A 27,998-nucleotide genomic window follows, 5' to 3' on the forward strand; every position below is an offset into this window, starting at 1 on the left:
TATTGGGGGGGGGGGGAGTCTTATGAACTGAATCACAATTGATTACTAGTTGGCCTTTTTTGCCAAGAAAATGTTATGTTGTTAAAAACACTGCCTTGTTTCTTGTGGAGACTGAAAAACCTGTTTAATTTGGTTAACCTGACAGGGTTGATTCTCCTGCATCTGAGAAGCTGTGTGAAACCAATGACTTGACACCAACCTTGAACATTAGCTTCAGATATATGAAAGTCAGGGTGAAGAACAGTTGAAGGCAGTACTCTGGGTTACTCAGTATCTGTAGGCTTAAAACCCCTGTGTTACGTGTTTATCATATATTCATCTTTCAACAGAGCCATTTCCCACTCCCAGCGGCTCAACGGCGGAACTTGGTTCCATTAGTTTTGCTTTTAGCTATTTCCTCTTAAAAGAATTTCTGCAGTTTCAAGTAAAAAAAAAAAAGAATCTGAAAAAAACCATGTCAGGATAAAACTTTTTCAGGCTGCTGACAATGTGGCCCATTCCCCGCTGCCACATTCTCTAACATAAGCCATCAATCACACACAGAAGGGAAGGAAGTCCACAGAACAAATCTGTCTCATGTACAAAGCATCCAGAATGAAAACTTACCTCCCAATTCAAGATGGCTTGGACTCCTCTGGGTTCCTCTCTCTTAAGAGCCAAGCCACCACCCTTGGACAAAAAGCCCCCTCTCAAGGAATAACCTTCAGCTGTCTGCACCTACGGAGCCGTTTCCTGCTAACTGTTCTTTAATGGGTATTCTGAAATGTGCAATTTGGAATCCCGGCGCCAGTCTCATTTCCATAGGATGCTTCTGGATGCTACAAGGGCTCAGGACTGCATTAAGACAAAACACCCAGATACACCTACCAGTTGAAAGTCCTCAGCAAACCAATCTCAAGATACTCAACTACAGTTTGATACTCCTATAATAAAAAAAGACCACAGGTCATGGACCTTATCACAATATGTGTTACGAGTCTAGCAGAATATCTTGGGTAACCAAAACCAAATGCTGAGCCTGCCTGCCTTTTGTTTCATGGGACATGGGGGGGGGGAAATAGGGAGGGGGAATTTTTGTAACAAAGGGGAGAAAAGTATGGTTGGGAAACCCCCAACAAAAGCCCCCCCCAACACCACCACAGGAAGGAAGGAAGGAGAGGAAGCAGCATCCACTCCCCCAGTTGTCAAGCGTCGCAATGCTTTGGACAAAAGAAGTTCACAGCAAGCTTCTTCTTACAGCTTTTTGATTTGGTGGTCCATGAGCTAGTAGTATCTGTTTCCTTTGGTTGCCCAATCACTCCACTGCAAACCCACATGTCTCTTCCACAGCTGTCAGCAGCTTCTCATAAAGCTTCTCATAGGACTCATAAGGCGGAATGTCAATTCTGTTAAAGCTGCAGAAGGCAAGAGATTGACGTTAGGGCCCTGCTGAGACCAACTCAAAACGCAACTCTTCACCCAGCCCTTGGTGTTTTGGTTTGGCCATTTGTACCTGCTGTATTGCTATGAGGAATTGTAACAGAATTTGGGCTTTTTCTAACGTTTAGTAGTTAATAGTTTGCCAGGAAAGATGCCACCCTTCACTAATAAATTATTTCAAAGCGTTTCCGGGATCACAGAAATTGAAACAGCTGATGGCCCAATGAGAAGCCAGCCAGTAGTAAACAGGGCAGCTTGTTGTTTTCTCTACAGTGTGGCTGCCTTCCCCAACCTGGTGCCAAGGGGAGGTTTTGGACTACAAGTCCCACAGGTGCAAAGCAGTGGTGGGGAAGGAGGGAGGGAGGGAGAGAAGAGGTGGCTTTGGAGCAGAAAGGCGGGCAGTGAGGAGAAAGCGAGGCACCCTTTCTCGCACCTGGCTGCTTCTCCATTCTAAATTGAGCATGTTCAAAGCAGCCTCTTTTTATTAAAGAACAGAGGATTAGTTGCCACAAGCATTAACATGCATCATTTACTTAGGCCCTTACATCTGCAAACTGTTAGTCAAAACATGGGTGGAATTAGCTGAATGGGGTCTTTGCTCATACAGCTTCCAACATTGATTCTTTTTCTACTGTGCCATATAAAACATGGAATTAAAAACATTTAGAATCCATTGACTGCTGCCTCCACCATTCATGAATGTTTTAATGGTACTTTGCTGTATGTGAGTATGATTTAACTTTGCCCAAAATAGCTCTAATCACTCTTTAACTTTCGTCCCAATCAACTAATAACAAGGGAAGGTTTTCCCTTAAGTGTCTAGATGTACACCAAACATCACTAAAACACAATTTACTTTTGGTAAAGCTCTGCTATTTCATCTGGGCAGATTTGAGGGCACATTTTCGCACAGGCACACTTCACCACAGCTGGGTGGGCAGAAAAGCAGCCTTACCAAGTATGAGCTTTTGGAAGGTTGTCTGTATTTGCATCTATCAGGTGGATAGTGAAGAGCCTGGGTCCTGCGGCGCCTGTAGAACCTTGCAAACAGACATTCTAGTTAAGGCCCTTCAAAAACACAACTATGAGCACACTAGCCATTTCTGACACGTATAAACCCTGACAGCAGTGAGGGAGAGATTGGGAAGTCACAGGTCCTAAGCACAGAGGTGCGCATGTGCACACATACGTATACATAGGCCAACGAGCCAAGAGAGAAACAAAATGGGAGTGAGCACACACACCCTTTGCCCAAGACCCTGGAAGGTTGCTGCTTGTTAAGAGCAGACAGTACTGGACTAGAGGTACCAACGGACTGGCTCCAATATGAGGCAATTCCACGTGTTACAGATGGAACAATTCATGGTATAGCTAACAAAGGGCAGAATCATCAAGGAGGAAGTGGTGGCAGGTTAACTGGGTGCGCCATGGGCAGCCCTCTGCACAAGCACCCCTATCAGTCACCTTGCAGAGCCTTGAAACCCTGGAGGGGAACCCGCGTGGAGCCCGTCACAAACTGCAGCAGCCTGGCCCTCCTCTCCTCATCAAAGGCTTCCACCGCTTGCCAGAACCACTTGACAATATTGCTGTCTCCCATGCAGTGCTTCAGGCGGGTGTTGGACTTCCAGTCATTCAAGTCGATCTTATCCAAGCCACCGATTATGAGCTGATGGATCAGAAATGCACATTGTAAGGGGCAGAACATTTATAGATTTGAAATATGGGTGGGTGAGTTGTATGCTGTTGTGCTGGCTGCTGTATTGCTCTTTTATTATTTCTGCTGTTGTGAAATTGTCTTGCGACTGTTGATTTTGCGATGTACTGTTCTCTTTGTGTGTGGAAAGGCGGCGTACAAATCAGGTGATGATGGGACCACACATTCACACCTTCTGCCACAGAGTGCACTAGTATTTACAACTTGCTACACACAAACAGAACTCTCTGTATCCACTATGCACACCATTTAATTCCACAGTTAAGTGTCTATCCTAGTAGCAATACCCCTCCCCACTCCCTCTCTATATTTAAGGATCTGGTGACTTCTGTTTCAGTGTATCTGAAGAAGTGTGCATGCACACGAAAGCTCATACCAGGAACAAACTCAGTTGGTCTCTAAGGTGCTACTAGAAAGAATTTTCGATTTTGTTTTGACTATGGCAGACCAACACGGCTACCCACCTGTAACTGTCTATCCTAGGTTTCTGAATTTCATTTCCTCCTGGATATAGGACTGGCCAAACCTTTTATGTGCTGATTACTCATTGTTGTATTGTTGTTGACATACATTTGTCTCGAGAGAGAACAGGGGGTGCTTTGGGGGGTGAAGTCAAACCACTGTATTAGCAGCACCTAAGCGACTTCCCCAGGGCACAAGCTTGGGCAGTGTGCCTGGAGATCCTGGGCTGGCCAAACAACAAGACTCCCCTCTTGGCCTCACTGATGTGGTCCAAAGGAAAGCAGAGCAATACATTTGGCACCAGCTTGGCTGCAGGAGTTGCTGGAAGGAGGCATACAGGGCACCATCCAACTATTACTAAAATACAAGTAATACCACCAATCCACAATAATACCTGAACTTCAAACTGCTGTGAGAAATGAAAAATAGATACTGCCTTGAGATCAGAAGCGTTTTGACCCAGGGGATCTTCCTAAGTGATTGAGAATTTTTAAACAAAGAATCGGTCACAAGAAATAGCTGTCTGGTTAATCTGTATTGACAATGAGGTGAGTCGACCACTCAAAGCCATCAAATTGCTATGCACACCTGGAGATCATGAAGGTATGTCAGCCAATACAAAAAGGTTGTACTTTCCTAATGGTGCCCAAACGTCTGGATTTTAGGGCATTTTATTATCCTGGGGAGACAAGTTTTGTCCTCACCCAGCTCAGTATTTTTGTCTAGCTTTGGAGTTTGTACATCCTTTTCCTGCATTTTGCTGATGTGCAAAAGCAGCCACTCAACTATCTTTTCTGATGGGTGTACGGAGAACGTCAGTGTTCTTTAAACAGCGGTGAGGAGCAAAGAGCAGGCTTAGCATGCCTAGCAGCTTCAGGCAAAACTGCCCCATTCAATATGAAAAGGGGGATTCCTCCCCCCCCCCCCGCCCCACACACAGGGCACTTAACGGAACACAAGGACCACAACGTAATTTGAATGGAGAAAAGGATGCAATACCTCAAGCTCCTTCTGGTCAAAAGGCTTCAGTAGGTGTTGAGGAATAAGTTCGTTAAAGCCTTTCTGAAGAGCCAGGAACTGGGCCTCAATCCCTCTCATGAACCGCCAGTTAACGTACAACCTGGGGACAGGGAGCGAATCCAAAGTGAGAACTGAATGCAGAGGTCTTCAAGTGAAATATAACATACAACAAAATAGGTACACTCGAGATGTTGCATTTTTTTTCTAGGAACTCCCAAACGAGAAATACTTTGGGAGGAGCAAACAATATTTTTTGCACAGATCTCATCCCTGTGCATGGTGGGCAGCATGCCTGCCCAACCTCCAGCACCACTGGGGTCCATGTATCAGTGCAGCTTTCTTAAAACATGTACATGGGGAAGATGCATTGCACTGCAGGTCCCAATTATGCTGCCAATTCCCACCCCATAAAGGAGGTAGATATGAGTAAAGTCATCATCCAATTTGGACACCCGTAACCAGTTACAAATTCTGTGCTGATTCTAGCAACAAGCTGCATACAGCTATAGGGAGAAAGAGGCAGAGCAGATGAAAGGCACAGCCACAAAGAAGAACACCGAGTGGTACAAGATGAGAAATGCAGTCTGCAAAATACACTGACAAGACCCAGCAAGACCAACTCTGGCCTATAGCTTCAGTAGCAACTGTGTGGCATTAGTCAATGCTATCGTAAGAATGAGATCCTGAAGCCAAATAGAAGACACCAGGTGGCAAAAATTAAGGTAACTGCAGCAACTAGTAGCGCACAAGCACACATATTACAGAGATCACTGGATAACTTTGACCCACGGTTGCACAGCAGAACTGAAATGTTTTGAACACACAAACTGGTGCAAGTCAAGGAGTGGGGAGAGAGACAGAGAAACAGAGACTGACCACCACCACCTCTGCATTATGAGAGGATAACATTTATCCTCCTCTTGTGGTACCTCACATATTCTTTCTTGTTCTCCTCTGTAACAGAAACATTTCTTCCATTTGGTTTGAGCTCATGTTGCAGAATCCTGCCAAAAGCGTTGTGCTCCACGCAGAAAGTATGGTCCAGAACCGGAGTGATGTCATTCTCTCTGTCAACAAGGCAAAGACTGCAAGTCATTTCTGTACTCTGCAGGGTGCACAAAACATCCTTCTTAAGTAAACATTATGGCAGGAAGAATCAAAGCAGTATTTATTAGGAGTTGATCTAGCGTCTTTTACAATCAAACTCTACCTTTGTTTTGCTGGACAGCACTAGAGATTCTGATCGGTCTACACACCCAAGCGATGGTAGAGGACTACACAGATGAACAGTGACTCTGCGGGGTTGCAAAGTCCTACTATGTGGAGCTGCTTCCCCTCACCCTAGTCTTTTTAAAAGGGTTTCAACTGTTTATGTATGCAATACTTACAGAATCCAAACTAAACTCTTGTGTAGTTCTGGGTCGACTGATTCCAGATCAGATAACTGGATGGGTTTGCCCAGCAGCTGTTTGTAGAAAGGAACAGTGAAACCTCCGTTGATGTAGTGCCCATGGAACACAGCCAGACCCATTATCCGACCAACAAAGTGGAAGTAAGACAGATGATCCTACAAGAAACATCAAAGAGACTCATTATCTGGAAGAGAAGCCCAATGATGACACCTTGTGGCTAGACTTATGCCTTCAGCCATTTCCTAGTTCAATGAAAGTTTTGCTTAATGATCTCAAGCGCTCTGGATGAGAAAGTAGTCAATTTGCACAGAAATCAATGTTATATATACTTAACACAGCTGACTAAATGCATTCTGTCTCGAGACCACAGTCCTTCCATACTGCACTACAGGCTTGTGCCATCAGATCATTAGCCACAAGCATGGCGATCCATGTTAAAAGCCAATCTACTTGAGCCAATGCAGTTAAAATCGGGCACTTGGGCCCAATCAACGTTTGCTTGGGAAGGCTATTGTGCCGTCTCTCTCCATGCAGCACAACAGAGACCTGAAACAAAATGTTGCAGCGTAGCATATGCTTGTGCCACTCAAGGTTCAACAAAACCAACTAGGCCCTTTTCTAAGATGCTCCATGTCAATCTCCTTCCCAAGCTTTCCATTCTCCCTACAACAGATATGGAGCCTTCTGCAGCCAATGAGATTACGCAGTTCTCTGTATGGGGGTTCCCATCCCCCATCAAAGGGTTTTTAAAAGTTTTTGTACATATGCTAATCTTGCTAACCCCAAGGCTTTCAGTACACGTGTGCTGCTTGGGCTAGAGGAAGACAGGCTCTTTGGGGAAGGAGTCTGTCATGAGTATATATGAGGTCATTTCTATAAGTCCCATTTACACATGATACCGGTATTTTAAATTGTTGTAACCTACCCTGGGAACTTAGGGTGTATAAGGGAATAATAATAATAATAATAATACATAAGCTACAACTACCCTCCTTTAGTTTGAAATCAAATGTGGGTAAAACTGTTGTACTTTGCCAAATTCTTTCCAAGCAACCAATCTGCACCAAACACCACCCTGAACTTTGTGAGACTGAAAAATAATATGGGTTTTGGACAGAATGGAGATGTAATCAGTTTTGCAAGTCGTGTGTGGGTATGTGTGTTTGAAGTTGTTAACATGCAGTGGATCTTCTAAGGGGCAAAACTATGCAATGAGGGTTTAGTGTGGAACTGACAAGGTAATTAATGAACAAAGTTTTAATTACTCCTTTAATAGGTAAGTCGAGGTTCTACAAAATTAGTCCATTACAAGCCACCGGTGCTTCTCCTCGGTTATGATAAGCACACTTACCTTTACTTGTCTATTTGGTGTTAACTGAAAAAGTAACAGAGATAGGTAGACTCACATAATACCATAAGCAAGGGAAATCTCAGGACTGTGCAAAGGTGGTTCAAACTGCATGTGCACAGGGAAATTAGAATCAAGCCAGCCCACCCTACTGTTTGCACATTCAACTTGATGCATAAAGGCTCCTATTTAAACACTGAGCAAAGTGCATTTTGCGTACCACAAAACCAAGCGTGCAGCATGCCAAGGTTGGACCCATGTGCTCTAAACATGAAATCGAAAGTGCAAACAGCAGGTGAGGGTGTGGGGGATAGTGAGAGGCTGGATCCCTCTGTGAATATATAGTGAACATCTGCAAGGATCCAAAGAGCTACTTGAATATACCCAAGAGTCTGCACGCCGCAGCGGTGAACATTCTCATCTCCCTTCCTGAATGGGAGAGAGTCTACGCCACATCAAAATACTTCTGAAACTCCCGCATTACAGAAGTGACTTGCTACATGGCATGGGAGTGGCTGTTTGAATCTAAAGCCACACTGGTCTCTTGGAACCAGATTAGCTGCTTTTTGGACCCTATACCACTACCAGGGCTTCAGAGAATTAGCCTGTATTTAAGCCGCATACACACACCTGCTTTGCTTCTAGAATACTTACAGGATTGATAGAGGAGTCTGGATTTATTTGCAGCATATAAATGTTATCCGTGGAGTACTGGAAGAGTCCATAATAAGGGTTCAGCATTTCATGGCACAGAAGGTACAACCACTCCCTGCCAGACAAGAGACATATGTTAGGGAAGAAGCTGGATAGTGGGGCGGAAGCTTACCCCACCCAGTAACTTGTGGATCCATTACTCATTTGATACAGATTGTGACTTCTACAAAAAAAGAGGGTCGGGGTGGGTGGGAGAGAATCTAGACTCGATGCAATGTAAGGAGGCAAATTAGGACAAGTCTGTTCCTTTGATCAACTTCTACTGGGAAAGAAAAGAGTACAAGCACTCATTTGTTTCACAGAACTCTTTGGCTAACAATGCGACTATAGCGGACAGAAAATTGGGTCACTTTCCATAACCAAGTATCCTTTTATTAACACACCATTAGACACAACCAGGCACTCTTTTAAAGCTGGCTTTATTGGCTCTGTCAAGCTGTGTCGTTTGCTTAAACCATAATGGCCGTGAGCTGCATGCTGGTGCAGACAGCTTGAGAGACCTTGCTGTGTACTTCTGCTAGTCTGTGGGGAAACAACCATGGAGCAGCTAGCTCAGTGTTATGCTCAAAGCAGCACTCATAGTTTCTTTCCAAATGTGTCATGACCAGAAAGCCAAGAACAAACCTTGGCTGCAGATAGTGATTTGTTTTGGAACAAAACCACGAGTGCTGGTTTGGATGTAAGACTGTCAAGGATGCTTTAGTTGAGATTCCTGCATTGCAGGGGGTTGGACTACAAGACCATCGGGATCCCTTCCAACTCTACAACCTCTCATAAGCTTATATAGGATGTCAGGTAAGAGTTTGTTTTCTATTCTGTAAATTAACGTGTTTTTAAAATATTGTTTTGGCAGCAAGATGAGAGCAAGCTCCTAAAAATCAACAGAGGGATGGTTACCTAATACGATTAAGCAAAATAATCTTGATTAGAGCTGAAGACAGCAATATAATGGTAGTGCATATCTTTTTGTACTTTTGTGTGTCTGTCTCTAGATTGTTTAATTGTCTGTAGCCAGTGACCGCTACAAAGCAACTTGCAAACAACACCTCCAAGATAGTCCAAATGTAAGTTCTGTTTAACATGTAATTTTCAGAAATGCAAGTTATCAAAACTTAACAACGTAAACATCACCAAATCATTGTATCTCCCTCTCTCTCCACACACAAAAAATAAAATCTTATTCCCAAGGCACATCTACAATTTTCTTCAATATTACTTTTATCCAGGGGTACATTTTTGTTCTTGTAAACACAACTAAAAGGATACAAAAGGACACTCCAGATAGTTTTGATCATGTGACTGGCGAAGAGGAAGCTGCTAAACAAAAGGAATTCTACAGGAACTTAGTTTCTGGAAATACTTTGGTGACTGCCTGATTTCTGTGTAAAGGTAGGTGGTGGTGATATGTTGAGAGTTTTTACCTGGGGTAACACTGCATGTGGGTTTATTGCACAACATGGGTCCCCCTGAAGCTAAATGGAGGCATTTGAATAGGCTGCGCTAGAGCATTCAGCAGCTGTCTAGACAGATATAAAGCACAGACAAGATAAACTCTTGCAACACGCCAGTGATGACAAGGGAGAGGTCAAACGGGAAGCGCTCCAGACAACAAGAATTTTGTCTAGAGAATGTAAGATCAGAGAATGTATCACTGGAGTTAGACAAAAGAAAAGTCTTACTCAGGGCAATTTTAGTCACTGGCACACTCAGCCCTTGGAAGAGCTTCCCAACTCAGATGCAAGAGAGGGATCAGCATTACAGCCAGATCCCTGGATTAGACACAGACCTATCACCAGGAGCAGCACAATGCAAAAGATTGTGTCCAAGCTCTACTCACAGTAGCCCCATGGAAATTAATGGACCTACATTAATTATGTGCATTTCACTGGGTCTGCTCTAAGTAGAACTAACATTGAATGCAACCCTCAGGTGCCAGAGGGTCATATCCAAGGTAGATAGAGTAAGAGAATGCAAGACGTCTTCAAAAACGATTATAGCAGTTTAGAAAGGTAGCTACAGTACGTTGTCCTATATAACCTTAAAGCAGCCTTTCTCAACTTGGGGTTCCCAGATGTTGTTGGACTACCACTCCCCTCATCCCTGACTGCTGCCCCTGCCGGCTATGGATGATAGGAGCTGTAACTCAACATCTGGGGCCAGAGATTGAGAAAGGCTAACAATGTGGCATATGCTTTTATAGGAACACATAGGACTCTTGATTTCTGGCATCTTTCTGAAAATTATTTTTAATTTAGAAGGGAGGAAATGTTTCTTGGGTGTCTAGTTATTCAGAAGACAGTGTCATAAAGCACTGAATTCTAGAACCAATGGGTATTTGATAAAACATACCATTAAAAAGTGCAACTTCCAAATGTGAGGGCAAAACCGAGAAGTACTAAATTTCAAAACATTTAATTCTGTGTTGATCTGAAGAGCAATGGCATTAAAATATGACATCTGGAGGAGAGCAAGCCAATTGGCATGGGTAGAATGTACAAGCTGTCAAACACCACAGAACCTGTCTTAAAGGCAGAAGCTGTCAATGTTCACATCTCCATAGCTTATAATCTTTCAGAATTCCTGGAAATTCAAAAACTTGATTTGTTACTATTTCAATATTTTTTTAACAATGCTTACATTTATTAACACCCCACCTTTCTGTCTCAGTAGGCTTCCTCTTCTGCCAAACATTGCACGTTAGCTCCCAGTACGTTTCTGAGCACAATTCAAAGTGTTGGTGCTGACCTTTAAAGCACTAAACAGCCTCAGTCCAGTATACCTGAAGGAGCATCTCCCCCCCCCCAATTGTTCTGCCTGGACACTGAGGTCCAGTGCCGAGGGCCTTCTGGCAGTTCCCTCGCTGCAAGATGCCAAGTTACAGGGAACCAGGCAGAGGGCCTTCTCAGTAGTGGCACCCGCCCTGTGGAACGCCCTCCCACCAGGTGTCAAAGAGAAAAACGACTACCAGACTTTTAGAAGACATCTGAAGGCAGCCCTGTTTAGGGAGGCTTTTAATGTTTAATAGATTATTGCAGTTTAACATTCTGTTGGAAGCCGTCCAGAGTGGCTGGGTATAAATAATAAATTATTATTTATAATTATAGCTTTCAAGAGGCCATCTCTCCTGGGCGGAATGAGGCCACCGTTATTTTAAGCAGGGCAGGGGCGGAAGGGGTCCCTTGCTGCTCCAGCCTGTTGAGGGGACAAGGTGCAGAGGCACAGCCCAGCTTGGGGAAAGGCGGCAAATAGGACCATGCTGCTGGATCAAGCCCAAGACTTGTAAAGGCTTGCCCATGTAATGCCAAACCTTGGTCAATTGTAGCATTACACATCATTCGTGGGTTTGATAAAAAATGTTCCTTTGAATTTTTATCTGAAATATTTGGAGGTTTCTGCAAAGGGCTTCCTTTGCCCAGTACATGTCATTTTAAGAACCTGTCTTTCACCTTGCCACTCCACCATAATCCAAGCCTTCTTCTCCTCGAAATTTCACCATCAGTCTCTTCTTTAGATCTTTTGGCCTCATCTTCATTATCTGCCGGTATGATTCCTGTAGTAAGAAACAGTAAGTGTACTCTCAGGAAATGAACCCTTTTTCAACAGTAATTACTCTTCACATATCTAGGGGAGCTTTTAGCCCACAGCTTATCTAGAGGTGCCCTTCTTGCACCACTGCTTAAGTCATAGCCCTCAGGAAATTTTAGCTGTGTTTAGAATGGCAAACCTTCCTTACAGCTGCTTACCAGTGATGTTTTATCTCAAATTTGATGTTAGGTTCATTTTGTGATTCATTCTAACGGCTTTCATTAGATCTTTAGGCCTCACAGGGGCAGCATTTATGATAAGCCGTATCTGCAGAAATCCATAGCCATTACATAGATGCACTGGAAAGGCTAAACCTCCCACTATCTTAGACACAGCTCGACATACCTCAAATATTTCTTCCCTCGATACTTCGATGCGGCAGTGGCCAGCTTGGGGTTGCTGGAGGGAGAGCTCATGCCTGAGGATCTTTAGCTTCTGCACCAAGTCTCGCTCGTATCTCTGAGCAGGCAACTCCTCGCTGTCTTCCAATGATCCCTCACTCGGCACTGGCAAAGGCTGGTTGGGTTCTTTTAGTTGGCATTGGTGACTGGAGGAGGGAAAGATGAGAAGATTACTCTCAAAAGGGCATGAAGAAGGAAGCATTGCCACTACAGTGGGACGCCACATAGTCTCTTGACATCAGTATCTAGAATGTTGGTGCATGTTTGGATCTGCTTTTAGTTACTGCTGGCTTCAATTCTTTGAATTATTGTTTATTAACTTTTTTACTGACTGTTTTATTCTTTTTGTAAACGATTTTGAAGGTTTTTCTTTTACAATCAAGCGATGTATAAATTTTATGAAATAAAAGAAATCAGTATCAGGAAACAAGATTAGACAAACTTTTCATAGCTTATAAAGAACTAACATAAGGAAATTTATTACACAAAGGTATAGTCTGTTGCAGCAAACAAAACAGTGTTGCCTATGGCAGCTTTAACTCATCTATGATAGCATATATTGGCTTTCAAGACAATAGCAACATGCATCAAATATTTTTATACAGTAGTACCTGGTGTTACGGACGGGATCTGTTCCGGAGGCCCATCTGTAACGTGAAATGCCCGCAACTTGAAGTGTTGCGTCTGCGCAGGTGCGCAGCGCGATTTGGCGTTTCTGCACAGGCGCGAAGTGCAATTTAGTGCTTCTGTGCATGCGCAAGCGGCGAAACCCGGAAGTAACCCGTTCCGGTACTTCCAGGTTGCCACAGGACGTAACGCGAAAAGACACAACATGAAGCGGACGCAACACGAGGTATGTCTGTCCTTCCATAATAGTAGCATTTGTACTTCTTTACTTGTAGTAGTGGAACTTTGCTTCTCCAAGTCCATTTTTAGAGCTGTAGTTACACTACAAAAACTCTCATGTAACACTATGGACAACTGGAGCCAAAAAACTCAACAAGTCTTACTTCATTATGTGACATGCAGTTTTGTACTTATTTCAAAAGCACAGACACTCCTTTGTCCACTATGGAACACAGAGGCAGGCAGTTAAATGAAACTTCAGATCAACTATTCAGAAATCAAAAACTAAAATGAAAATGAAGCAATGCCTTTCATCAGACCAACCTATGTTTGAGACCACAGAAGCGAGCTTTTGCACTACACAAACTTTCCCTTCATCATAGGTATTCATAATGTAGATCAAATGAGCCACACACACACACCCCACCGATATGAGTTCAGTTCCAGAGCACATTTTTATGTATATAGGAAGATACAGGTAGGGGTGTGTTTTCATGTGTGTGTGTGTGTGTGTTAGTAAGGCTGTTGTCATGTAGCAGTTCACGTGACCAACAATAGGGGGCCACACCAATCCAATCTGACAGGCAGGTGAGCGAGCAAGCAATAAGCATGGGTGGAAGGTGGCCCAGGAGAACTGTTTAATAGAAGCGGGGGCACCTCACTGGTAAAGGGATATATAAGGTTTGAATGGTTTGTGGGGTTTTTTTTTACAATCGAGCAGTATATAAATTTTATGAAATAAAGGTTGGCTGGCAAAGCATGGCACCTTCAAATTAAACAGGATGGGAAAGAGACCCGAACAGCCACTGCCAGTCAAGAGTAGGCAGCAGGCGGCTACATTATTACATATCAGCACATATCAAAGCCCTCTCAGTTTCAAAAGTAAATTGGAATGTAGTGCAGTGGGGGAGGGGCACAGTAAAAACTCATTTGCACGTTGCGTTGTTCTTTGGATCCTCCTCTACATTAATCAAGCATTTGGCCTTGCTGGAAGGAATCAGCTTGCAACATCCCTCTCTGGGAAAAACAAATTATTTTAGTACTGACATTTTCTTCGCCCATGCAGCTACACTGCACTTGCTCCGCTTGTGCTGCTGGGTCAGCTGTTATGATTCTGAGCCACAGAAGCACATGGCAACACATTGGTCTCTTACTTCATGATGTGATGCAGTCTTGGGTCTGTGAATTGTGTGGTTCTGTTATTGTGATCTACAAAATATATTCTTCCCGACACTGTACTTCGAACTTCCCAACCTGGCGGTAGAGGTCCAAGTTCATCACAATTCACACTGTTAAGGTCTCTATGAAAAGCAAAAGAACAATTAAAACATACTTATTTAAGCTTAACACTAGCATTTCTCTTGAAAAAAACATGAAGAAGTCTGAGGTGCTGGGGGGGGGGGCGATAAAGAGCAGCAATTTTTGGTTAACAAACCCTAACATTTATAGAAAGAACCTTTTCCCCTCAAGTGTGAGGCTTTACAAGGAACTATCTGAAGTGTATTTCCAACCCCCCAAACATAGGTGCAGCTACCTGCCCAAACCCAGATGAACTCAAGGCTGCCATACATACCTTGGTATCCTGGGATCATGCCATGTGCTAACACCAGTTTGTGTATGTAAAAAGTAAACTTGTCCCTGTACTGTTGTCCTTTGTTCTACAAAGACAGGGAAAAGATGCTACAGTGAACACTCCAAAGGAAAAACTGCACATCAACAAAGTATCTGCGAAAGCTCAGCTAATGCTTAAAAGCAGCTGTATATAGCATTACTTAAAATGTACTATTTGCCCTACTTATGAGGAAGGAGAAACAGCAATACCAAGAACTGCATCAGATACTTGATATAGCTTACATGTTAACAAAAAGAGCTTACCATTTTTGTCACCCACCCAAGTCCAGTTCACCTCACCTATACCATCCCATATTGATCCAAAAAGACACTTCTTTGTTCCTGATTAATTATTTCCATAGGCTTTAAGACGAACAATTACGATGAACCTGGGATGTTGCGGCTCCTTATGCGCAGTTCCCTTTGTAGAAGGTTCTCAAGGAACCATCTCCATTCTGCAAGGCCATTTGCTTTTTCACACAGATCTACTGGGGGATGGGAAGGGGATGAAGAGACATCAACCTTTGGGAGACAGCTAATAGTTACCAGTGAATGTGTGTATGCCCTGTGTAAGCACCTGACACTCTGGGGAGCAACTGCTACATCAGCTTTGTCCAACCTGGTGCCCTCGAAATGTTGCTGGACTACAACTCCCAGCAACCCCAGCCAGCATGGCCAATGGAGCTATAGTCCTGGAACAACTGGGGGGCACCAGGCAGGAAAAATCTGTGCATCTACTAAAATGATTTCATTTGTCTTGGAACATGCAAAGCATCCACACTCCCTTTCTGCTTCCCACTAGTTATCCCAGCACTCTGATCAAAATATATATATATATATATATATATACTTGCCGGCAGGCAGTAAATGACAGAATATAACACCAACAGTGCTGTCATAATACCTGTTGGCTACAGACCAGTATATAATAAAACCCACCCACTCACCCCGCCACAGAAGTCCTCAAAAAGAAAGAAATCAAGGAAAACAAACCACACGTTCATGAACAAATCAGGAAATGTGTTTAAAGGGGAAACTTATAACTAGCAAGGCAGACCAGGGGAGCTCCAAGAAAAAAACTGAATACAGTTGGCAAGGTGGTTTTAAACCTTGGGAAGGCTTGGGGAGGCATTAGGCTGTGCCATTTCAGCAATATATGCTCCCTGCACCCCTTGGTCTGGCTGACTAAGCTGGGGAGCAGACAGCAGCACTGCACAGGAGACAGGCAGGAGTTCAGGTTCAGGCTATGCCCTTGGGACCTTCTGCCACTTGCTCCGCAGCAATGTAAAACTGCTTCAGCCTTTGCTACTTGGGCAGGTTGCCCACAGACATTTGAAACAGGCAAGATATATTGCTAATAATGCAGCTGCCCAAGCTGGTCAATTAAAAGCTGTCTGCACTTTAGTAACCCAGAACAGAGTTTTCTCTAGACATAATATTGTAATGTATTTAGGCTAAACTGTGTCACTCGGACAAGTGTCCCAGTTTCAGTTCAAAAACACACATGGAGTGAAAGAGGTACAAAAATAAGGAGTGATGGTTAAGAGTTCACCAGACCCTACTTTCTCTCGTAACTTCCTTTACTGTGTGTATATGTACATGTGTTTGCAGGTGGGGGTCAGTTACATCGCACAATCATGGTAGAATCGTGCAAGAAATCTATGTTCTCTCAAATGACTTAATTTGGAATATAATGGCAGCAGATCAGATCCAAAGTGTTGCGCAGAAACCAGAAATTCCTTGCTGCAAATAAGTTACGCAGACTAAGGGCAAGAAGGGAAATTAGATGAGGGGAAAGGACTGATAGACGGAGCTCTACAGATACTGAACACCCCAACCCCACAGCCACTAGAACTCTCCACTGCATACCAAAGATTTAAATGCAGTCAACAACATTTCAGAGCTACCCTCTCTGCAGACCAGATGAGTTTTCTGAAAACCTAATCTTAACTTTGCTTTCCTGCACTGGATAAAAATTCTCCTCTGGCCTGAAGAGCATGCAAATGCACACAAATATAATTTCTTGTGGCACTTATCAGATTGATCCTCTTACCATAGCCTTCAGGCAGGTCAGGCGATGGGGACTGATGACCATGTGGCCTATTTTGGGGGGTTTGTACATGACCTCTCACATCAGGAGTCCGTAAACGCTGCACCTGGAGTGTCTGGTCCTGACTGGGGGATTCCACAAATCTACAATTCCCTCCTCCAGCAGCTCCAGTGCTGTCTGTGTATGGCGCCGGCTCCTCCATGTAACAGCTCAGTGGCCTTCCAGGTCCTGAGTCTTCATAAACCGTTCTGAAATAAGGGAGGCTCATAAAGTTAGAAAATTCCACACAAGCCTAAGAGAATGTTAAGGGAATCTCATTTAGGGAAATAACTGGACTTCCAAGCATAGATCATCACTGAAAAAGACAGTCTCAGAAGGCTTATGTCAAGGTAAGAGTGCCTTGAAGGCACTAAGCAGATCTGCTCTAACAAGGGGCTGGAGAAAGTTCTTACACTTTGTCCTCCAGCTTTCTGTGCCACAATACTCTTCTATCAGGAGTCAGCCATGAAACCTCTGTTCTGGATTCAGTACTGTGACAAGGGGAGACAGTCACTTGTGAGTAGAGCAGGATGAAGGCAAAGATGCAGCCCTTCCAGAGTGAACCTTCCCTGCTTTTTACAGTTGACCAAGGTTGATTAGGTTGGCATGATCACTAGTCCCTATTTTGTGTTTCACTTGCAGACCTTAAGAATGAACTTCTAACTAACAAAATCAATGAGATTCTGACTCCTTTCATTTTAAAAAAAGTTTACTTAACAATTAACATGTTCCAGAACAAAAATACAGATCTTATTCATTCATTTAACTGAGTAAGATGACTATGAATCAGGAGATCCAGGGGATTCCACTAGGAAATGAAATACCTACCCTTCATTCTCCAGCAGCCCCCTGCAATCTACAACAGACCCTCCTGTGCCTATCCTGTCCCGTGTCTGTAAGCTGACTGGAATGAGAAAAAGAAATGAAAGCCATGATTAAAATCCATAGATGCAAAAACCTATTCAACCCCAGTTAAAATGCAAGGAACACAATGGAGTGGCTTCATTCAATTTGGCAAGCATTTCTACACCTTTTAATAATCCACGTGCATATTCAAGATTTCAACCCTCCTTACAACAGTAAACACCCCAAATATTTTGATTGGTGTTTTTAGAGTTATTATGGATAATACACAGAGCAGACCCACTGAAATCAATAGACTTAAATTAAGTCAATTGATTTCAGTGGGTTGACCCAGGGTATGAATTAGTTGGCTACTGCCTTATACTTTTATATTGTGGTGATACAATAAGTCATTCATAAATCATAATATGACACGCCTTAAGAAAACAGCCATCTAAGGCTACAATCCTTAAATGAGACTAAGTCTCACTGAATTCAATGGGGTTTACTCCTGAGTAGACATGCATAGGATTGCGCTCTAATTCTACTATTCAAAATGTGCCAAATGTGTAAATAATTATTTCTACTTCTACAAATTTTAAAAAAAACACATAACCTAGGCTTTGATATTTTTCTAATAAGAAACACTCTACTTTGGATAAAAATGTGAAGGATTCTGCATAAACAAATATTTGCCTCTCAAAACTGTTGGAAAGCAGAACATTTGCCACTAGGCGGCATTATAAAACGGAGCATCTTTTTTTTGCCTGTTATGCGTTTCTTCTTTCAGAAAAAAGACAGTTTCTCACATCCATGGTTTTCCAAACATGCTTTCCAGACAGCAAGACAGAATGCTGAGCATGCAATCCAAGTCAGAATGCAGCAACTTCACTTGCAAGTTAAACACCATACTAACATTGGACAAAACAAATCCCACCCAGTGGCTGGAGCAGAGCCAGTTGCCAATCACTGCCCCCCAAAATTTACATGCTACTCACTGAAAGAAGTTTCCTGTCTCAGAGCAGTTGGAGTGAGAGATCTGACAAGCTACTCACCCTGGAATAATTGATAGTCTACTGCTTTATAGCTGCCGCTGAACAGTCTCACAATACTACTGTACTACACTTCATTTGTTAAAAAGCCCCAAGGTGACTTTAAAAGTTTTGTTTTCTAAAAACTGCAAGTGAATGGGCTATGCAAGTCTGCTATGGGAGTGAGCAAGGGCACTCTCCGTATATCTAATTAGGTTTGAGTCTCCAACAAAGGAGACATTCCAACAAAAATATCTTAAGATGGGAAGTTTCTGTGGGGAAGAGACTTCTAAAGCCCCTAGCACTTGGGATTAGAGTAACGCCTACACCTTGAAGCTTGCTCAGAACCTAGAAACCAGCAACTCTTAGGTCTTGCACATGCCAAGCTGCTAACCCCAATCAGCACCTGGCAGACACAGTTAGAACTGGATGAAGCTGCCAATCCTGAAGAGAGCATCACATAAAGTACTTTTGAACTTGAGAACCTCTCTAAATCCAAGGTTCTGAAGGAAAGAAATACTATTTTTGTTATCTATGCAGACAGGAATGTTTTCCTCTTACCCACTATCTGGCCTCGTACTGCATCGGTATCTGTGGGGTTTAGTTTGCATAGATCCAAACGCTGGTCTGCAAATGAACAATTGGGAGAAAAAACTTGACCCAAGAGTGTACTCAGCTGGCAATCGACATTCAGTACTCAGACACAAGTCACTGTCAATCACAGCAAACACTGAGTAAGTATTACATGCTTACATCCAGTATCTTTTAGCCTACTGATGGCATTGGAAAGGAGTCGAACACACCCCAGGAAGCCAGCTCCCTGCTTTTTGTGTATTTTCTTGTGGTTCCAGACACTGATGGTGATAGAATCCGATTTCCCAACATATCTAGGATAATCAGTTTGAGAAAGATACTTGATTGAGGTTTATTCTTTGCTAAGGCATAGCATTTATGTCCATGAAAACCGAGCTCATTTTAATAATTCATTGGTCATGTCGCAACTTTATCAAATATAGAAATGTAATTATTCATTAGATGGCTATAATTTTACACAGCGTGCTAAAGTGATAATGCAGCAGCTCTTGTTAATTACAGACAACCTTATTACAAACTGGGGAGAGCTGAGCTCATTAGGTTATGGAGACAGAATTCAAGGAGGGAGGCAGAGTGACTCCATCAAGACACTGTGGTTTAATCTTACTAGACAGGACAAGTGAAGCTATCAGTATATAGATAGGCTCCAAAGAGTCACTCACTCTGTGCACCCAAGAGCACTCGGGTTTCTAAAAATAAAAATAAAAAACCCTTATGGCAAGCCGTTTCTGAAACAGAAGGGACTTTCAATAATGTAGTCCAAAATGACACATGGCTCTTTTCCTTCAAGAAGAGTAAAAACAAAAACAAAACAAAAACCCACCAGGCACATACAAGCCCTTAGGCACACTCAAAACCGTCCTTTGGGCCCTGGCTGGAGTATTTAGATTTCAATGCATGCCTGGGAGAGTGAAGACTTGCAAGTAATCAACAGAGCCATGACTCCATAGCACTCCTGCCTGGGGAACAGACATGCACTCTTCCCCTGCAAAAGCTGCTAGGAAAAGCCAGGAGTCATATAGACTATATCCTGCCGGTTCCCAAGAGGAAGTGCTCCAGCACCAGGAACAAAATCTTATGTGGGAGAGGATACTTCCTCATGCAGTCACTAAAGAACCTTGTAAGAGCAGCAGTTGGAGCACCATACCTGTTTCAGTCACCACTGCCTTTTTACTTGCTATTTCAGAAACCTTGTTTATGGCAAGATGGCTAACGACAAAGAAAATTACCTTGAAGCCCAGCCATAAGGCAGAAAGGTGAGATATAAAATTTCAAAATTAATGAACAGATGAACATAAGGCTGGACATAAGATAGTCTCTCTTTTTTTCAGACTGGACACCCATTCTGTGATTTACCCTTCACAGAGCAGACAACTCACAGATCATAGTGTTGGTTCCACTTGGGATCTAGCGTGTTCTTCACAGTGTCAGTTGAGTGGCACTGACCAGAACCGTCCACCACCACCTTTGCAAATGGGTCAGGAAGCCCTGGAAAGAATCAAAAGGAAAAAGTCACCACCAAGACCCATTCAGGAGGAACAATACTACCCAACAGCTAGACTGCTTTCACTGGGCGGTGGGGGAATGAAGTCAACTATAGCACCAGTTTCACCAGCTGGCACTGGCAGCAGTGTTTGGAACACAAGCTTTCCCCCATGAAATATTTTGTCCACTTTGAAGAAGGAGGGGGGAAGAATCTCCCCCCCCCCAAAAAAAGCATGATGTGTAAACAGTTCCATAGAATAGCACTTCATTAGTAAACTGAAATTCCGAGACAGGAGCACAGAGTCTGTGGACTACAACTCTCATCATTTCTTATCACTGACTATTCTGTCTGGGACTGATAGAAGATGGAGGGCTGTTAAGCTCCCCAGCTCTGTTCCATGAAATGTGAGGGATTGTTACAGCTAAGGCCACTGTCCCAAGTCCTCATTGTAGGAGTTTCAATCTGTCACACCAAGCTCCTTCAAGAAAAGAGCCTGTTGGACCCTGCACATTTGAAACAGCAAGCCAATTCTCATGTTAATTCACTGTGACTTGATACTGCCATGTCACAAGAGCAGATATTTACCATTATACTGCCATTCCTGAGTTAGAGGAACAAGAAGGGAAGATTGGACAAAAATTAAATTATTTGTCAATGGTTGCTGCGGTCAAGATCCAATTTTAGGTATCTAGCTCACTGGAGAAGGGGCAGCACATAGCACACTGCTACATGGTCTGTACAAAATAACTTTCAGGCAGTTATGGCTCTGGCTTGTGATAAACTATCCTTAAATGCCACCCAAAGAGCCAAAAGAGGGCCTACCATCAATATAATAGTTTAAAGTAAATACAAAATAATGGAAAATTGTATAAGAACTACTTACTGAAGAAATCTTTTTTTGCAAGGTTCTTGGCACAAAGCACTACAAAAAAGAAGAGGAAAACTTTTCAAATTCTACCCATATCTTACTACAAACAACTTAAGCAGGGGGGAAATGTACAGTGTACAACTGAGGAACATATACAATGCAATTAGCAACTAGCAGAACCAAACATGCAAACTATTTTTCAGGGACTCTCACAATACATAGTTTGGGTTGCCATTCCCCCAAACCTCATCTAATTTATTACTATGAAGATACCAGGATAGCTTGTCTTTTGTGTTAGGGTTATTTTTCTAAGTTGGCCACCACCATCCAGCTCTAGAAAATTGGGTTGATATCTTTTAAAGACAGTTTTATTGGCGTTTTCATGATTTCTCATTATGGTGAGGTGTTTGTCAACAAAGGCAATAAATAACGTATACAGACACATTAAAATGCCACTTAAAAGCAAACTGATGAAAGGACCTTCATTAAGATTTGGTGCTGACTATTTTCTTCCTGAGCACAGGTGCACTTTTGGAGGGATATTTCTTACAAGCAAAAGAAGCACACACTAAAGATTTGGCTTTAAGCCATACTAAGTCCAGTAGCAGACGCAATCCGTGCATACAGAAAGCTCAACATCTGCTGCTTTCACCAAGAACACAATGTGATTACTGCAATTCATTAGCAGCAGCAGCATCTATTTTACTATCGCATTTATATCACACCTTTTCTCCGAAGAAAGCAAGGTGATGTACCCACTTCTCCGCCTCTCCGTTTTATCCTCACAACCCTGTGAAGTAGGCTAGGCTGAGCGAGTGCAAGTGGCCCAATGTCACCCAGAGGGCTTCATGACCGAGTGGCGATTTGAACCCGGGTCTCCCAGGTCCTAGTCCAGCACTGTCCACTACACTGGGAGGGGAAGCCAATGCAGGGTTTGACATCTTTCTGCAGGGCCTGCAAGACGGAGCTGTTCCGCAGGGCCTTTGGTCTGGGCCCAGTCTGACCCCCTTCTTTCTATGGGACCCTGTATGTAAGTGGCCTCCTTGGCTCTTTCTATCGGCCCATATGGGACCAGCACGAGTGGCAGGGCCTTTTGAACTTTTAATTCCTTACCCCTACTGTTATGATTCGTGGATGGTCATCTGTCATGTATGATCTATTTGAGATACCTGCACTGCAGGGAGTTGGGCTACATAACCCCCGGGGTTACTTCCAACTCTGTAATTCTATGACCCCAGGTGGAAGACCTTCTGCCCATACAAAGCTAGAATGTCAGGAAGGTTTACCTAGTTTCAACAAACAAGGAATTTAACACCGGGGGGGGGGGGCATGCTTTCAGAACTGTTCCAGAAGAGTCACATGGTGTGCTTTCCCCAAACGTGTAAATTGGCTCTTAGCATGGCACAACACCTCTCCTTTTAGATCAGAACATGTTAATCACATGTAAAGTTGCCCTAGGACTCCATTCATTCAGAGGCTCCCTGTGTATATACTGTACACTGAAAGAAACTTCTCTTATAATGCTATTATTTTCCCTCTGTACACTGACATATCTTAATATTCATGTTTCCACTGTTTCTGCTTGACTGATTTAATTAGATTTCCAAAACCTCAACAGCTGCTGCTGGAAATGTAACCTCCATGTTAGCAAGCTGAAGACTTAAGAGTAGAGTACTTTCTGTGTAATACACAGGCACAGCCATTCTACTAGTACTAAACAAGTAATCCTAGCATAGACTACTGAGTTAAGTGTCCGAGAAGCAATGCAAGATACATAAAAAGAAACCAATTTAGAAAACACTGCACAGGACTTCTAAAACTGGTATCCTCGAATACTGTTACATGCAATATGGATTCCAGAATTCTGGACTACATTGAGCAAAACGACATTGTAATATTTGTTTCTTTAGTTTTCATATGCTTTTCAAATGAATTCCTTAAGTATTTTAAAATTCTAAACAAAAATAATACAAACATGTCAATAACAAATCTCATTATAAAATTCTGGAGCATCAATTCACTCCCAATGCCATTCCCCACTGATAGTAGTTTGATATAGAATTACTGAGAAACGAAAAGGGGATATGAGCATTTAGTAGTCTGCAGCACTGGTTAAAAATGCAGAAAATCTGTTCATTATATTTCCATCCTGTTGATCATGATCTTAGTGCTCATACTCATGGCTTCTCCACACACAGTTTTTCTTCGATGGCTCTGGGTTGTTTTCCCTCAACTCTAAAAAAAAAAGTGGGCATGCACAATCAGCTTCATGAAACAGCTATGAACCGACATAAAGACATTTGCACAAAAGTCAGCTAAAAATATTTTTGTATGAAAATACAATAAAAGGGAGTACAGTGGTAACTCCGCTTATGTATCCCCCCGGTTACGAAAACTTTGGGATGCATAAGCAGCAAACCTGGAAGGATTTTTCCAGGATTTTGCCCCACACACATGCTCAGAAGCGGTCTCTCCGGTTGCAAAAACCTCGGGATCCGGCCGGACCTCCGGAAAGGATCCGGTCTGCAACCAGAGGTACCACTGTACAGGACTTTTGTTGGAATAGTTAACTAGGTGGTTATGGAATGTCAGGAACACAATTACAAAAGAAAACTTATTGCATTAATTAATGTATATATAAAAAAGTGTGTGAATGTGCAAATGGGAAAGTGTAAGTGTAAGTCCCGCCAAACTGCGGGAGGCAGTGAAAGATAGGCGTGCCTGGTGTGCTCTGGCCCATGGGGTCACGAAGAGTTGGACACGACTGAACAACAAGTTTGAGATTAATATGAATATAATGGAAAATGTGAGCATATTAGCACGATGAACAGAAAATTGTATACATTGTCCAATACATTTAACTTCCAGTTACTTGAGGGACACAATTATTTCCGCACAGCGACCAGTAAAAATGTATGCTAACTGGGCAATATACAAAACTATATGATGCCACTTGCACATGCGCTCTATGATGCTTCATGAATTGGTACAATGGTTGGTGCCATGCACAGTCTCTATTCAATGCATTATTTTACTTATATATTGCACACGTGTGTTGTGGTTAAATGAAAGAGTAAGGATGAAGTAGAAGTGGAGGATAATGCTCAGAGAGAGCAAAGTGGCAAGACTTTAATCCAGAAAAAGAAAGATTTGCATCCAATTACAAGCTAAGTACCAAGAAACACTTAGCTTCTGAGAGTACTTTCAGTTAACAATATTAAAACAAAAATACAGCTATTTAGTAGTAGTCAAGCAGAAGGCAGTGTGAACAGAATTTCTCCTTACAATGGTTGGCTGGATTTTTAAAAATGCAAATGCAAAACACACACCACTCCCTGCAGTACACTAATACACACACACACAACCACACCACACCCTGTCTCCTGACCCAATAACTTGTACACTATTACATTAGTTTTATAGTGAAACTTGCATAACTGGACACAACTTGAGAGAATCTAAAATAGCTTCCACTTAAGAATTCTCTCTTAACATTTAAAAAGATATGTAAGTAAGACATTGTACAAAACACAGCATTATTAATTAGATGACCTACGAGGTGTATTATGAACTTTTAGATTTTCCTTTCCTTGATAGTTTTGAATTAGATATATCTTAGTCCTCAGTGAGCCTTCAATTAAATGATTTTAGAGGGGTACGTGTACACAGAAGCCTGAACATGAAGGTTCATTCACAAGCAATTTTCTCCAGATTAGACTAGTCAGACAAATATTTTTAAAGTTGCTGATGTTTTATAAACATTACTGGGTCTCGGGTAATGCATACCATGTAAGCACTCTCATCCACAAGCCAGTGTGGTGTAGTGGTTAAGAGCAGCAGACTCGTAATCTGGGGAACCGGGTTCGTGTCTCCACTCCTCCAGATGCAGCTGCTGGGTGACCTTGGGCTAGTCACACTTCTCTGAAGTCTCTCAGCCCCACTCACCTCACAGAGTGTTTGTTGTGGGGGAGGAACGGAAAGGAGAATGTGAGCTGCTTTGAGACTCCTTCGAGTAGTGAAAAGCGGGATATCAAATCCAAACTCTTCTTCTTCTTCTTCACAATCAAGTTGTGGGTTAGTATTGTTTTATTGTGGGTTGATCTGGCAGTCAACAACCAAGGTGGACTGATGACCCAAATCTTGCTTGATGGGGAAAGGTCCAGAATGGGCAAGGGCCTTTAAGTATCTACCGCCTCTTCTCCTTACCTGATGTGATCAACCCCCCCAAAAAGTCCTCCCTAAACCAGATACCAGGCCATTAGGGTGCCCTAGTATTAGATATTTATATCTGAATACCACACCATGCTACCATAATCTGACAGCACATTCCCTTCTTGAAGTCTGTTGAAAGATTATTAAAAGTGACGACACATTTCTGCTGTCTGGTCCTGCCTCTTTGTGTGCAGAGGAGAGCATTTTAAAGAAATGGGGTGCAGGGTTGAGGGGAACTGAAGTTCCTCCCTGCTTGTCACTTCCTCGTAGATTCCCACAATCAATTGAGTTCACTTCTGCCACCAGAGCTTGGCTAAAATGACAAACCGCAAAACTAGCAAACTGCAGAGAGCCAAACTGTGGGCAGGGAAGCATTTAGCATGCACACAGCATTATACATACTTAGGACAGATCTTTAAATAAACAAGACTGCTGCCATCATCTCTTACTTTGCTCTCAGCTGGTCACAAACCAAAGCTTTTGCCCTAGTCATCAGAACATATTCAAGTACTACAAAATTGTCTTTTAAAGCAAAATCTGGGGTCTTCTCTTAGTTTTAAAGAAAATAGCATTTTTTGAAGAAATGGCAAGGCACACAAATATTAGTCTGGATACGTTCAGGTTCAATTGTGGTACTGCACAATGATAACTGTACAGTGGAACCTCGTGTTACGTACCATCCCCCTTGCGAACGCTGCGGGTTATGAGCTCCACTAACCCGGAAGTAGATGCTCCTGGTTGCGACCTCTGCCCCAGGATGCGAGCGGAAGTTGTGCAGCAGCAGCGGGAGGCGCCATTAGCGAAACTGCGCCTCATGTTACAAGCGGTTTCAGGTTGAGAACGGACCTCTGGAACGAATTAAATTCGTACGGAGGTACCACTGTACTGTCAATTATTTTGTTCAGATTCTCTCAACAACTGACCAAGAGTTAGCCAATTTTATTTATTATTGTTATGAATTTCCTTTCATATAAATTTCAAGGTGATTTACAAGCATACAACAAAAACAAAATAGTTTTAAATGGGATACAAACCCAAGTCACAAATTTACACTTCCACCTCCTACCCACCCCCATAGAGCCAGAAAAGCTTGTTGAAACAGAAACGTTTCCAATTTTTTCCAGGAACTACAAATAGAAGAGTTTGAATTTGGATTTGATATCCCGCTTTATCACTACCCTAAGGAGTCTCAGATAGTGGCTTCCTGTTGCAAATCAACAGGGATGCCATTCCCTAATCACACTGAAAGCCCTGATCCATTTTGCTATGGAGAAGGTCTCTGATATTCTATGAACCTGAAGGAGAGTCGCTTGAAGAACACAAGTGAGAGATTGAGACTGAATCTGCCTTGGTCACTTCTGCTCAATCTCAGGTCTGAAACCCACTGGAATCAACCATAATCAGCTTCCTGTAAGAATGTCTGCAGCTACACTGCCATAGCCCCTCAAATAGCTTTCATGCCTGCTTGCATTTCTTTTGCCAAAGTTTGTGCTCCTTTTCGCTCTCCGCATATGGACAATCTTCCATTTTCTAAAAGAAGCCCTCATACCGTACTTACGGGACCGCCTCTCCTGGTATGCCCCACAAATAACAATAGCTTAAGGGTCCCTGGCCCAAAAGAAGCCAGATTATCCTCCACAAGGGCCAGGGCTTTTTCAGTGTTGGCTCCAACCTGGTGGAATGCTCTATCCACGAGACTAGGGCCCTGAGGGACCTGACCTCTTTCCACAGAGCCTGAAAGACAGAGTTATTCCATCTGGCCTTTAATCTAGCCTGATCCTCTATTCCTTTTCCCTTTCCCTTTTTTCTGAAGAAACCCTTCTGGGTCTCCACATTAAAATTCCTCCCTGGTCTCCCTACTGGCCTAGCATGACTAACCTGGCCAGTTAGCCCTGGGGATCCCACTGATATTTGTTTTTTATGCTGTTTTTAGCTGTTTTTTAAGTTGTTTTAATCATTGTCTTATATTTGTTGTTAGCCGCCCTGAGCCCAGTTTTTGGATCGGGAAGGGCGGAATATAAATGAAAAATTATTATTATTATTATCATCATCATCATCATCATCATCATCATTAATAATGGCTTCTTTGACTCTGCTCGTTAACCATGCTGGCATTCCCTTGGCTCTGGTGGTACCTTCCCTGATATATTGGTTTTCAAATTGGTTTTCAAATTGTTCTGAGGTTGCTCAACAGCTTAAAGGATTTTTCAACAAGCCATCTTCTCTGCAATGCCATGCCCAACACTAAAGTGCAGCCACAGGAGCATATTCTGGGGCAGCAGTCTGTTCAGAACCAGACTCACCTTTAACACAAACATGCATTTGTGGACCCATTTGTCTGGC

The 27,998-nt window shown here is 42.8% G+C and overlaps 1 protein-coding gene across 5 annotated transcripts in view; it reads right to left on the minus strand.

Annotated features, from left to right (window-relative positions):
- The window catches only part of SMURF1 (SMAD specific E3 ubiquitin protein ligase 1), a 49,440-nt gene continuing 21,442 nt past the window's right edge, over positions 1–27,998 (minus strand). Inside the window, exons 2-18 of one of the 5 annotated variants that reach the window (XM_033167950.1) lie at positions 21,459–21,497; positions 20,469–20,577; positions 19,249–19,382; positions 19,057–19,122; positions 17,450–17,525; positions 16,586–16,830; positions 14,495–14,579; positions 14,076–14,222; positions 12,020–12,221; positions 11,536–11,639; positions 8,030–8,144; positions 6,004–6,182; positions 5,545–5,682; positions 4,595–4,715; positions 2,884–3,085; positions 2,375–2,450; positions 1–1,394 (exon numbers count right to left, since the gene is read on the minus strand). In XM_033167950.1, coding sequence (XP_033023841.1) covers positions 1,295–1,394; positions 2,375–2,450; positions 2,884–3,085; positions 4,595–4,715; positions 5,545–5,682; positions 6,004–6,182; positions 8,030–8,144; positions 11,536–11,639; positions 12,020–12,221; positions 14,076–14,222; positions 14,495–14,579; positions 16,586–16,830; positions 17,450–17,525; positions 19,057–19,122; positions 19,249–19,382; positions 20,469–20,577; positions 21,459–21,497 — 2,138 coding nt within the window. In that variant the 3' untranslated portion in view covers positions 1–1,294. Of the gene's footprint in view, positions 1,395–2,374; positions 2,460–2,883; positions 3,086–4,594; positions 4,716–5,544; positions 5,683–6,003; positions 6,183–8,029; positions 8,145–11,535; positions 11,640–12,019; positions 12,222–14,075; positions 14,223–14,494; positions 14,580–16,585; positions 16,831–17,449; positions 17,526–19,056; positions 19,123–19,248; positions 19,383–20,468; positions 20,578–21,458; positions 21,498–27,998 lie in introns of those variants that run through there. The other 4 variants (XM_033167949.1, XM_033167951.1, XM_033167952.1 and 1 more) reach the window with 4 other exon arrangements.

The sequence above is a fragment of the Lacerta agilis genome, chromosome 13, assembly GCF_009819535.1.
Source record: "Lacerta agilis isolate rLacAgi1 chromosome 13, rLacAgi1.pri, whole genome shotgun sequence".
NCBI lineage: Eukaryota > Metazoa > Chordata > Lepidosauria > Squamata > Lacertidae > Lacerta > Lacerta agilis.